The sequence below is a fragment of the Hippocampus zosterae genome, chromosome 1 (genome assembly GCF_025434085.1).
Source record: "Hippocampus zosterae strain Florida chromosome 1, ASM2543408v3, whole genome shotgun sequence".
In the NCBI taxonomy this organism is placed as follows: domain Eukaryota; kingdom Metazoa; phylum Chordata; class Actinopteri; order Syngnathiformes; family Syngnathidae; genus Hippocampus; species Hippocampus zosterae.
The window spans coordinates 23,753,796-23,766,695 of NC_067451.1; the positions used below are offsets into that span (position 1 = coordinate 23,753,796).

At 43.7% G+C, this 12,900-nt stretch overlaps 1 protein-coding gene across 4 annotated transcripts in view; it reads left to right on the forward strand.

Annotated features, from left to right (window-relative positions):
* elf1 (E74-like ETS transcription factor 1) overlaps positions 1–12,357 on the forward strand; it is a 75,742-nt gene extending 63,385 nt beyond the window's left edge. For all 4 annotated transcript variants that reach the window (XM_052074539.1, XM_052074556.1, XM_052074530.1 and 1 more), the window contains exons 3-9: positions 84–258; positions 2,821–2,922; positions 3,737–3,898; positions 4,659–4,742; positions 6,125–6,317; positions 7,318–7,641; positions 8,261–12,357. In XM_052074539.1, coding sequence (XP_051930499.1) covers positions 84–258; positions 2,821–2,922; positions 3,737–3,898; positions 4,659–4,742; positions 6,125–6,317; positions 7,318–7,641; positions 8,261–9,026 — 1,806 coding nt within the window. In that variant the 3' untranslated portion in view covers positions 9,027–12,357. The remainder of the gene's footprint in view (positions 1–83; positions 259–2,820; positions 2,923–3,736; positions 3,899–4,658; positions 4,743–6,124; positions 6,318–7,317; positions 7,642–8,260) is intronic.
* The last annotated feature ends 543 nt before the right edge of the window (positions 12,358–12,900 follow it).

The following is a 12,900-nucleotide window of genomic DNA, read 5'->3' on the forward strand; positions in this document are numbered from 1 at the left end:
GCGTTTTACGATGTAGACTGGATTGAGCCAAGCCTTTGCCTCCGACTCATGTATGTGTTTGCGTTTGCGTGTGTCTGTTACAGCTGGACGACCCGTCTGTGTTCCCCGCCGTGATTGTGGAGCAGGTGCCCGCCACAGATCTGCTGCAAGTGTACTCGGGCCTCGAGTCGGACGAGGTGACCAACGGCATTATGATGGACAACACCATGCACATAGCCGAGGCGCCCTCCATCCTAGTGGGAGGCGTGGACCTCTCAGGTTAGAATATTTGACATCGGAGACGTCTGTCTATCCATTTTCTATTGTGCTTGTCCTGAAATGAACATACAGTCTGTGGTTTAGTCGGGGTGTGCATCTCACCAATAAAAGATGAATCGATATTTACAATACGACGGTGAAAGTGCTGTATCAGATGGATTGGATTGCATTTTAATGTGCAACGGCTCAATTTGAGTGGGTTATGATGCAAGTCTGTGAGTTTCTTGTCATTTTACAAATGATTTAACTTGTCGGGACCTCTTAATGTGGCATATCCTTTCATTAAATACTGAATCCCTCCAATAAAATATGATTCAATACATATCAGGTATTTTAAAGTGGAACAATTGACTTCAATTCAATTCGGTGCCCTCACATCTTTGAAATCAAATTCAATTTTCCGATCCAAATTGTTTGTTTGTTTTACCCCTAGCACATGGTACTCCACATTTTGAATATGCCCGATGGCAGTAAAACAGGCCTACGTATAGTTTGACTCAATGCCAGAGTGTCTTAAGTCTTAACTCCAGAATTAAACATTTCGACTGAATTAGTCATTTATGTGTGTAAGGCATTCCGGAGTACTGGACCTGGAATAGAGAATAATCGAGAATCATTGGACTTCTCTGTCTGGCTCACCACAAGACGTGTGGCGAACGTAGCTTTCGGGGTATGGAACATAGCGTACAACTATGTCAGCAATATGTGAAGGTGCTAAACAAAGTAATAGTTTGTATTTAAGTCACATCATTTGAAAATCACATCCCTTGTGAACTGGGAGCCAAGCACGTTGGCCAGTAGAGGGGTAGTATGATCAGACGTACTTGTTTTGCTGTAGCAAAGAGAGACTTGAGTCAAATATAATGCTGACATTTTTGGCAAAGAACACTTTAAGTAACTACTTTTATCCAAACTCTCAGTGGTGTCCTCAAACAAGCACCTGTGTCTCGCAGGGGCAATCATCAACATTAAAATTTTCTCAGGGTTAAGAAGCAAAAAGTTACAGGACATCCATTGTTTAATGTCTACAAGACCCGCATCCTGATAACAGCAGTTGCATGTGTTAATTAGTCTTAAAGTTGGGTTCAGCGGCTTGACGATGAAAGCTCATGTAATATTTGTATATGGCACCATATAAATATGGCACAGTAGGGGGCCACGTACTGATCCCAGCAGGACTCCGTAATTTACATTACAATGATCAGAAACCACATACTGCCACGAATTACTCTGCGTGTCCTCCCTGAGATATAAGTTTAACACCCAGGAAGTGCTGAGCCTGTTGTACTGATCCATGTTTAGAGGCGATCTAGTAATACAATCGATCAGTTCAAAGGCAGCGATGGAGTCCAGTAATAATTGAAGTGTTGAAATCCATAGCAGGGCAAAGCTCATACACCAATAGTCACTTTTGCATGGGCAACCTCAAAAGAGTTATCTATTTTGAATCCGGACTGAAAAGGTACAACTAGATTGTGAGAGGCCACATTAAGATATTGTGCTCCAATTTTTTCAAGAACATTCAAGATGAAAGTTCCCTTTGCTCTTGCCGATGTCACAACTGCCAATGATCAGGCCCGCTCTTAAAAGCCAATACTTAGAGTAACTCTTGCGAGGAATACTTGGGTATCAATTCAGGTACTCCAATTTTTGAGGAAGTGCTTGACAATTTCGCCTCTCTGTCACTCTGCTGTGATGATATTCACAAGAGTAACAGTGGCTGTTTGGGGCGGGCCTGATAATTGGCACTTGTGACATCAGAAAAGATTAAAAAAAAATCAAAGAGGCATTTCATCTTGACTCTTGGCTCAAATTAGTCACTCGCGTATGAATGCACATAATCTTATGGTAATGAAGTGACTCTGTCATCCTTAACCACAAACAAGAGCCTTAACAGCGTTGACTGGCACGTGGCACCAGTCAGTTGGCAAGACACGTTTGATGTGGCTCCTCCTTTGTCGACCACAATATGCTAGGTACAGTGTGCTCTCCTTTTTCTATCTATCTATCTATCTATCTATCTATCTATCTATCTATCTATCTATCTATCTATCTATCTATCTATCTATCTATCTATCTATCTATCTATCTATCTATCTATCTATCTATCTATCTATCTATCTGTCTGTCTATCTGTCTATCTGTCTGTCTGTCTGTCTGTCTGTCTGTCTGTCTGTCTGTCTGTCTGTCTGTCTGTCTGTCTGTCTGTCTGTCTGTCTGTCTGTCTGTCTGTCTGTCTGTCGGTACATTTCTCGCAGCCTCTATCCGGCAATGTTTTTACGACAGAATACTTATATAATAATATTTAACTTTTTTTTTGTCACGCACTTGACAAATACCTCATATGAAAGAACTTGGTATGAAATGCCTAAACAAAAACAAAGCACGCTAAAAAAATACAAACTAATTTAAAACAACATATAAATGAACTCTAATTAGAAAGTGCAAACCCGGCTGATGCTTTTATCAACTGATTTTGTGTGAAAGGTGGGATGCACACTGGCCGAAGAAAATTTTGGACACGGTTCCTGTATTGCATCTTTTTCTATTGTTTCTTTTAAGAAACGGTCTCGGCCACTGAAGACAGCATGGAGACAAATGAGGCCGCTGCGGCTCTGCTCAACATGGAGTCCCCAAACAACATATTGGACGAGAAGCGCATGTGTAAGACGACTGACTCTTTTTTTTGGCAACTTTGCTGCTTCTAGAATCGCAGTGTAGACTTGTTTGCAAGGTTCTGTGGTTCATGTTCATCCCTCTATCCATTTTCTAAAGCACTTTTCTTTCCTCTCATGTTCACGCATATGGACAATTTGGAGTTTTCAATACAGCAGGAAGCTAGAGTACATGAAAAAACATGCAAGCACAGGATGAACATACAAACTTCACAGAGCTTTGAACCTAGTGACTCTCGACTGTGAGGCAGATGTGCTAACCACTTAACTACCATGCTGTCTATTAACGAAATAGAAACCCAAAATAGCGCACCATTAGGACGCTGTTTATTCAGATTTAAAAAAATCCCTTAAGAAATGTATTGTAATAGAATTGATCTGATTCAGGCTGACATTTAATTATCATGTAAAATCAAGTCACCCGCTACCTAAGTATAATGCTAATAAAACATATAACAGAGTCGGCCTTCAAACCGTGATAGCATGGTCCCGTTCTTTGGCCAGTTTTGCTTTTTTCCACCACGAAAAAAAAAGACAAAACCAAAAAGCTATCTCCTGGGATTTGTGAACTTTTTTTGTCCCCTGAAAGGTTTCACTTAAGTAATTTTTTATATCTAGAAGTCCAATTTATATGGGAATATGTTCAAGTGAACTTGAGTCCCTCACTTGAGCTGAACTGGACATAGTGTCATTCCATGTTTTTTATCACACACGCCCCAACCACTCTTCACCACGTTCTTTAAGATTTTATGGCTTTTCTTCTGTTTTCTAATTTATTTTTTGTGTTCTCTGCTGGGGTGTAGTTCACAACTATGGTACTCTGCTGGAGGCGGACTTGACATATGCGCCCCTGAGGCCCGACCACATGGAGAACGGCACCCTTGACATGTCGCTGGACGAGGACACCTCATCCATGGATGAGATCCCCCAAAAGTCTCCCTTGAAGCCACAGAAAAAAAACAAAGGTGAGCTTGTTGGCAAGTGATGATGAAGTGGCTGGATGGATGCATGGCTGGAGGAGCCGACGTTGAGAGGAAAGGAGCGTTAGCGCAGAGCGCCGATTCGAATGTGGAACTGGGAGTCGCGGCTCGGAATTGAAGCGGATTTACATGGGACAGGAGAAGAGAGCCAATCTCTTTTTCGTTAATGGATGCTCCAGCTTCTTGTTGCTTTCAACTTCGCTTGTAGCAGACGTGCGCACATTGCAGTATGACGGCTTTGATCCACTGGTGAAAAGGACACTTTGATACCCTCCTCTTTCATCTATAACTGCTTCAAACAACAAAGTGTATGCAGGAAAGATAAGATAAGATAAGATATCCTTTATTTGTCCCACACTGGGGAAATTTACAGCCTCCAGCAGCAAGAATGTAGGTAGAAAGAAGAAAGAAGAAAAAAAAACAACAAACACCGTTCAATTAAGTGTTCAATATAAACACAAAATGGATAAATGGTTCAGATTGCACGATTGTCAGTGTCTTATGTGTTGTCTTGTATTATTTTGTCATTTTATGTTAACTTTTCTTTTGATGGCAGCGCGGTCACCCGCAGCGGCTCCTCTTGTTGCATGTTGTCTTGAGAGGGAATAAATATAATCTGTGTTGTATACAGCACATTTGACAATAAAGTTATACTTGACTTGACTTGAAGTGTTCCTTGGCAAGTACAATGCCTGTGCTAATTTTATATTCTTTTTAACACATTGCCCTCTGTGATTTTTCTCAGTGAGGAAGCCCCGGGCGGTGCGCTCATGCTCCCCAATCTCCACCCCGAACCTACCACTGAGGAAGAAGAACAAAGAGGGCAAAGGTAAACCACAATAACAAGAGGTACTCCCTTGTAATGAGCCAATCAAAATGAAGGTCTCTCTCCCTCTGGTGGAGCGCTCTCTGTGTTCACCCTGTGTGCAAACAGCCAGGGTGTGAATGATGGGTTTCTCAGGGTCTACAGGGACCTGCTTGCAGGCACATTGATGCTCCACTGAAAGAGACTACTATGAACCGCACAGGGTGACGCTTTGGTCTCACCCATATACATCACCCTGTCACCACGGCTGGGATTGAGGCGACTATTGGGGGGGAGCATTAATGTTTTTTTAACCATCTCTGGTTAAAGCATGCCGCTCATTAGATTAATTGACTTCCTGCCTTTCTGTTATATAGTCATCCTAAGACGTACGCATGCACTCAGTACAAGGTTGGACAAGATCCGCTCCGGGGGTGACATTACCCTCTAATATGTTGACATTTAAACATGAAATCATGGACGTTTTATGATAAAAGCTTTATTTATTGTAGTACAGTTTTGGTTCTGGTCATTTGGGACCGCTGGGAACTTAGACCTCATAAGGTCAGACTTCAAAGCCTCCCAGCCAAAGTAAGCCCCAAAAATGGCTTAAAAGTAATATTTTAATGATCTCTCCTGAATACAAATTTTGTGGTTTGAGGTGGGACATTTACGACTTCAAAGTGGTCAAGGAACATACCAATTAATGCTTTGGACACCAGTCTGCTAACTTCACATTGCTTCCTTTGTATATTCTTCTCCCTCTGTTAACACAACATGTATAGGCAGCTTATTCTTTTGGAGTGTAAAGTGTTGCAAAGGAGGTAAAAAAATAAGCAAAACAGTTCATCATTGTCTTGATTTGATTTGTGACTTCCTCACATTCCAATTGGACAACTTCAGAGACAGTCCTTCTCTAATACAAGTGAAAAAGTGCCAACCCCCCCGTATATGTAAACCCTTAAATTATTGAATGAATAATAGAAAAAAGGGTCGAGTGTGGGCTTTTTTTTCGATGAACCTTTACTTTACTGCAAGCCAACGCTACTTTGCAGACACATGTTTGCCAGAATTCCACAATGTTGTCATCATTGCTTGGAAAGTTCATTTTCTACGTGAACTACTTCAAAGTGCAGTTCACACATTTCATTTAATGAACTTGTTCAGTTCATAGTTCATGTGAATTTCATTTTTTTTATAACCAATCCTCACAAATTTAGAGTGTCCATTCAACCTACCTTATTTTTGGAATGTGGGAAGGAAACCTGAGTACGGGGAAAAAACCCTCACAGGCACTGGGAGAACATGCGGCGCCATGTAAAATTCTATTGCGTGGATGTCAGGTGTGTTTGAATATTCAATAAAAAGCAGCAAACACAAATTTGTTTGCCCGTCCTTGTTTGCAGGAAACACCATCTATCTGTGGGAATTTCTCCTGGCCTTACTGCAGGACAAGAACACCTGTCCCAAATACATCAAGTGGACACAGCGGGAGAAAGGCATCTTCAAGTTGGTTGACTCCAAGGCGGTCTCCAAGCTTTGGGGCAAACACAAGAACAAGCCCGACATGAACTACGAGACCATGGGACGAGCGCTCAGGTATAAAAAGAAAGGGATTGTCATTGTTGGGGAAATGTATCTGGCGCACTTCATTTTACACCAACGTCAGGGGAAATGTGACAGAAAAAAACCCCAAGATTCATTTGCAACAAAAATTTTTGGGATGATTTTTTAAATATATATTTTTGATCGCCTTGCTCACATTATCGACAGCAAGTGCGTTCTCATTTGTCAGTCTGATCAAAAAGCAAAACAACAACAAAGATATGGAACATCCCTTGCTTGCGTGATTCTCATAGCCTGGTTACACAATGCGAGAAGAAGAGCACAGATCTTTCCGCTCAGCTGACAAACGTTTTCTAATGCTCCCTTTAGCAGTCTTCCTTTTGCCAGGAGCCATTCTGACCGTTTAGTGTTTTATTTACTTGTTCTTGTTGAGCAAAAGTTCAATCTGTCGATACGGGACCTACTCAAAAAACACGGCTGCTTCTGACACGTCTGATTGGTTGACTCTTTTGTACCTAGATGGACATCTATTTTGATATGATTACACCAACACTAACAGTGGCTACATTTCAATAACTAACATACACGCTGTAAATGTTATGCATGTTTTTACCACTCAAAATGGAATGTTTTTGGACTTCTTCAACCACGTCATTCAGAAATGCAACCGCTATTTGATTTGCGATTGGATAATCAAGGATGCGGAGGTGGACCTTCCGACTACATATGTAACAGCTTTAGGCCTTATGTTGCCGGGGGATGCAACTGTTTTTCAATTTACAGCAATGCATCATGCATGTTGCCAACGATGGTTATTGCAGCACTAGAAGAAGCAAACATGGATGCGCCCGCTCGTCGATGCCAAGACTCTATGTACATGATGTTGCGAATAGTACATAAATAGAGGTCATTTCTCTATGAAAATGTTGTGTGTAGAACAGGTCTGCGGGCTTCACTTGTGGTCCCAACGGGCTACCTGGGGATCGCTGCCACCACGTTATTGACCCCTGATCGACACTCTCATTCACTGCAGATACTACTACCAGCGAGGCATCTTGGCTAAGGTGGAAGGTCAGCGTCTGGTCTACCAGTTCAAGGAGATGCCAACTGACCTGGTGGTGATCGAGGACGATGACGCGGGGTCTGACGGTTACAACGGGTATGGCAACCAAAGGTCCGCCGGCGGGAGGTCTGTGGCACGGGGGGGCTCCAGAGGGAAGGCTCACCAGCAGGTCAAGCAGATGAAGAAGGAGCCCATCGAGCATCATCTGCAGCAGGAAGTGCAGGGAGAACAAGCTGAGCAACTCCTGCATATACTGCAGGGTAACCAAGGGGCGGACATGGCGCAGGCTATGAGGTACGCATGAAACCTACATCGACACAAGATCCTTTTGTACCACGTTTACTTGATTATCTTTGGCAATTCTAATAAACACCGTCATGAAGAAGTTAAGATTTTGGTTCGGCGAAACCCAGGTTGTGAACTTTTTGGCCACAAATTCAACAGCTACGTTTGGTGAAGCACAAGACTGCTCATCTCCAAAAGAACACTGTACCTAGCGTGAAGCATGGTTTGGGGCAAACACAAGCACCAACGTCATGCTTCGGAATTGTTTTTCATCAGCTGGAATTTGGGCCTTAGGCAAAGTGGGGGGTTGGGGGGGCAGTTCCAAATGCAAAAAACAATCCCTTCAGGCTTCTCCTAGAAAGCATAAACAATGTCAAGAAAACCCGACCAGATCAATTCTATTTGGGGTAATTGTTGGAAGGTACTGACTTCTGTTTATTATACGTTTCAATGTGATTAGTTCATTCTGAATAGTCAGAGATCCCAGTCATAAGAGGGTGCAGCCACATCATCAATTAAAAAAAAATCTCCCAAAAAATGACACTGTATCAATATATTACATCGATTGTACAAAGAATTAAAATGTTTAAAACTTTTCCATAATAGGTTCTCACTCTTTTCTTTCCAGGGCCATGAATACTCCTGCTTCACTCCCGCTTGTCTTGACGTCGAATAGTTCTCTCCCGTCTCTGCCCCTCAGCACCGTTCTCCCTAACGGGGACTCCACTCACTGCTCCCCCTCTCGTGTCCTCCGCCAGTCCATGCCCCCCACCACCACCTCAGCCAATGACGTGCTGAGCATCCAGGCGGCCAACGGCTTGCAAGAGGGCCTCCCCCAGCTGCTCGTCACCAACTTCGGCCCGTCCGCCATCTCGTCCTCCTCCGCCACCTGCACAGTCCCCATTTCCTCCGCCTCAAGCCTCCCCCGCCTGCTCACAATCAACACCACCTGCGGGCACACCATGGTGGCGCAGCAGCCCGGCACGGTCATCGCCACCGTGCTTAAATCGGGCGATTTGTGTGGGCTGCAGGTTAAAGAGGAGATGCTGGACTCCAGCTACTTCCAGTCCATGGTCAACGGCGATCCTTCCCTGGCCAGCACGTTCGCCAAAGAGGAGATGGACGCTGGCGAGGCGGAGCTGCAGTACCGGACTGTGATCATCGACACCAGCCACACCCACGGTCTGGAGCTCGCCAACGAGGCGGCCTTCAACGGACTCTCTTCTCAAAGCAGCAGCCCGTGTGAAGGGCTCACCCCCGTGGAGGAGCTGGAGGTGCGAGGGGAGATGTCTCTGCAGTCCCAGCAGACCATCAAAAGCCTGCAGGAGCTGCCTCTGTCAGTGCAGCTGCCCGCAAACTTTATCCAGATAAAGACGGAGCCCGCGGAGGCCTGACATGCTTCTCTGCCTCTTCTTCTTCTTAAGCTCAACTGAAAAGCAACACATGGACCACTTGGTGGACTTGACGGTGGCTGTATTTTTTTTCTTCCACATTGCTGCGGTCTGATCCAGGATCAGATGTTGCTCCTCAAGGTTGCTCAAGTTCAGCCTCAGGATTGAATCGTTTACTCACTTCTTTGTTCATGTGCCTAAAGAAATGTATCAAGGGAGTGTTGTATTTTTTATTATTATTTTTTAAAGATGTCACATTTCAGTTTTTGGGCGTGCAAAGATATTTTTACACACCAAACTCTTCCCTTAAGGAGAACAGCCATTGGATGAAGCAGGGATGCCTGTCTGCCAAATGTGCCACTTAGTCTGTTATTGCCTTAAATCTCAGTGGACTTGTAAATGGTGAAAAAAAGAGGCGTGTCTCAGTCCAAACCAAACATGGGGGGCTGAATACAAAACAGTGCAAGGAAATTGGACTTTCCGGCTGAGGGAACGCCAGGAACCAGCGTGCGTCAGTACAGGCCCTCACTGGCAAAAAGGATTCTAATGACTGCTTTTGGGACTTTCACCGGAACTAGTTTATTTGAGTTAAAACCAAAAGGCAAAACATGTCAGTACTTCCAAAACGTGGAAATGGGCATTTGGAAAATAAGAAGTCTTGGTGCAGACTGGACACAAAGACGGAAAGAATTCTAGATTAAACTTTTATTTTGTAATCAGCCTGATGTTTTTGAAGCTGAAATCCTGTTGATATGAGATGGAATATGCACGTGCTCTCTCACTGTATATACAAATGATATATGCTTGAGATTCACCACGAAGGCCACTGCAAATTTTATTTATTTTATAAATTTCTAAATTCTGTATAAAAAGGCACATTTGTACTCTACTTACATGAGGGAAAAGACAAAGAATACACACGCTTAGTACAGGAAGACCAAACTTTTATTTTATTTTATCCATAAATAGATAAACAACTTCTATTTCCATTGTTTCCGTTCCCCTAAAATGCTGTTGTACATATCCTGCTGTGTGTGTGTGTGTACGCTCTTTTCTTTCTGTTCAGCAAGCATACTGTAGCTCTCAAGCATTAGAAGCCTTCAAGAATCAGTATCAAAAAAATATCATCAGTCAGTATGGGTATATAAAAGTCACATATCAGTTTTCAAAGTCTCTTCTGGGCCAGTGCTGTTTTGTACATTTTCACATGCCCTCTCGGCTCCTGTTCTTGTGCGAGCGAGTCCAGTATGCGCTTTCTCTATATGCTGACGAAACCTGAGGCGATGAGTGAGTGGGTTGAAGCACGGCGGAAACGTGCAGACACTGACCTTGATCCACAGAGCAAGAGTGACAAACTCAAGTCCTTGTTTGTAGGGACAAGATGAATGTATCCATATAGTTCAAATATATGCAAGATTATGACAATCAATAATTACACTGGAGACATTTTCTGATCCAAATCTTGTCTATGCTGCTGCTTTGTTATTGTTGTTTATTTGCTCTGTATACACATCGTATAACCTGTTTACAGAGCACCCTCGCCTTAAAGCACTGTTGTTTGTGACTGTTGATTGTCAGTGGCCTTCTTTATGCTGAGTATAGAGTTGATTTACAAGGCTTCTTTCTTGTGTTGTGACACACGGCAGATGTCCAGAAATCACACAGCAGCAAAAAAAAAAAGGGGGGGAGAGACATGCAAAAATATTAAACTTGGAGACAAAACAGGTGTGAGGGCTCACAGCGTCATGTCATTTGCTTCTGTTGTCTCATTCCAGGAAGGATCAAATGGGCTGGGCAGCGAGTCTCTAGAATCGACTCAAAGCGGAACTAACATTTCGATTGTCCCTTAATCGTTCGCATTTCAAGAGTCTGGTTCCACTTTTCGGTGCTTCATCTGCCGACCCGAAGAGCTTGATGAGACCAACAAAGAAGTGCACACACTCACGCGTCGTGCAGATGCACCAGGTGCTGAACTGGTGGCATGACGTGCAAAATGGCAACATATGCCACAATCCCAGGCCGTAGCTGGAGGCTGCATCACCTTTTCATTGCAAACGCCGGCACGTTACGTGTAAATATCTAAATTTGTTTTTGCGACAAAGTTTTTAGTGAAGGAGCAAAAAATGAGACCCAAATTCTGTTATCCTGCCTTGCAACCTGGTGTATGAGGTAAGAAGAAGTACCATAGTACAAGGCAGGCAAATGACCCGGGCCTTGTCAAATGTTATTTTAGTCTGTGCTTGGAGCCAATAAAAATGAATGGCTGTAGTTTGGACAAACCTGAAATGTATTGAAACAGGAATCATTCAGATTCAAACAATGGCTGACCCAACTAACTTCATACACTGTTCACTGCAAACTGCATTTGCAAAGTTGGTTTTATACTTCAGAAGGGTACCATGAGAAAATCGCAAACGCGCCAGACTGAACCACTGCCGTGCATTAAATGCTGATAGAGTTAACGGTAGCATCTCGGCAACTTCCCTTCGTGCTGGGAATAATTCAACCTTTCAGGAAGCAGGTTTGATGAATGTGAAACGGTTTGTGGTTCAAAATGTATGGGAGGAGCCCTTTAGCACAAGCTGAGAACGAGTGGACTGTGGGTGGATGAATACATTAGCATGTTAACATGTGACACACTCACAGCTGCAGACAGCCCAGTCTGTCACCACCACCACGGCGGAGTAACTTGGACAGATTTTTCAAGAGAGTGTGTGTGTGTTACTACAGCATGAATGGTGGCTGTGCGTGGGTGTTGGCTGAGGAAGCTGTCTGGAATTGGGGCTTGCCTCCTGCGTCGACACCCTCGTGCTGCATGCCCAGCTGTGTGGCACGACGTCTTTGCTGAAAGTTCCATCTCAATTGTTGGAAAACGAGGGGTGGGGGGTGGGTGGGATCAACCCGTTCATCAACAAACAAGCCTCTATTTCATCACCACGCTTGCATCGATCGGCTGCCAACAGTGAGCTTGCTATGGATGACTCAAATAAGAGAAGATGACAATAATGTAACACTATTCCGTTACTAAATGAGTCAAAAAGCCATAAGATCGCATGAGTCCCCATGGAGTGGGGGAAAAAAAGAGTGGAGTGACTATTTCGGTGTTGCCCGCGGCCACTGACACAGTTCCAGTGTTTACTGCTGTGCCCCTTGCTGTGGGAGCACTTGAAGGATGACGGCTGACATGTTGGCGCCTCCAGCGTTTGTTGAGAAGCGGTGCAGGGACGATCTTCGTTTAACCCACCGCGCTAAATGCAACATGGCAGAATATGCCATCTGTGAGGCCTGCTCGTATAAAACATCCTGTAACAAAGGCAATGGGGAAAAGAAACAATAGGTAAAAAAAAAATACAATCAATAAAACTAAGGCAAGTTGTCCAAACTATGGCCTGGCAGTCATTTGCTGTCTGTCATCAACTTTAGATTTAGTGTTCTGCAAAATACACAAGTGCTCAATCTTCACAATGTAGTAGGGCGACTAATGAGGACTGCCAAGAAACTTGCCTAGATATGTAATGACTCAACTAAGTTGATTGACGGAGAACAAAGATATTTCAGATATTCCTCTATTTTCTGCTTAATTTCAAGATCAAGTTTGTGAGCATCTCACATTAATGGTCCTCAAGTGTTGCCAGCGTACTACCGATTGCTCCTCTTTTGCTTCTGAATGTGTAGGGACAATTCTATTCGACTGGGGTGCGCAGTGGAAGGACAATTCTTTTCGAGGGGCGTACACATCTGCGGCCCACACCAAACCTAAAACCAAACCAAAACAAAAAAACCCTAAACAAACAAAAAAATCCTAAAGTGCCGCCTTGTGGGTGTGTATGAGGGGGCTCCGCACAGCGACACCTCCCACGCAGCAATTCAGCGATTT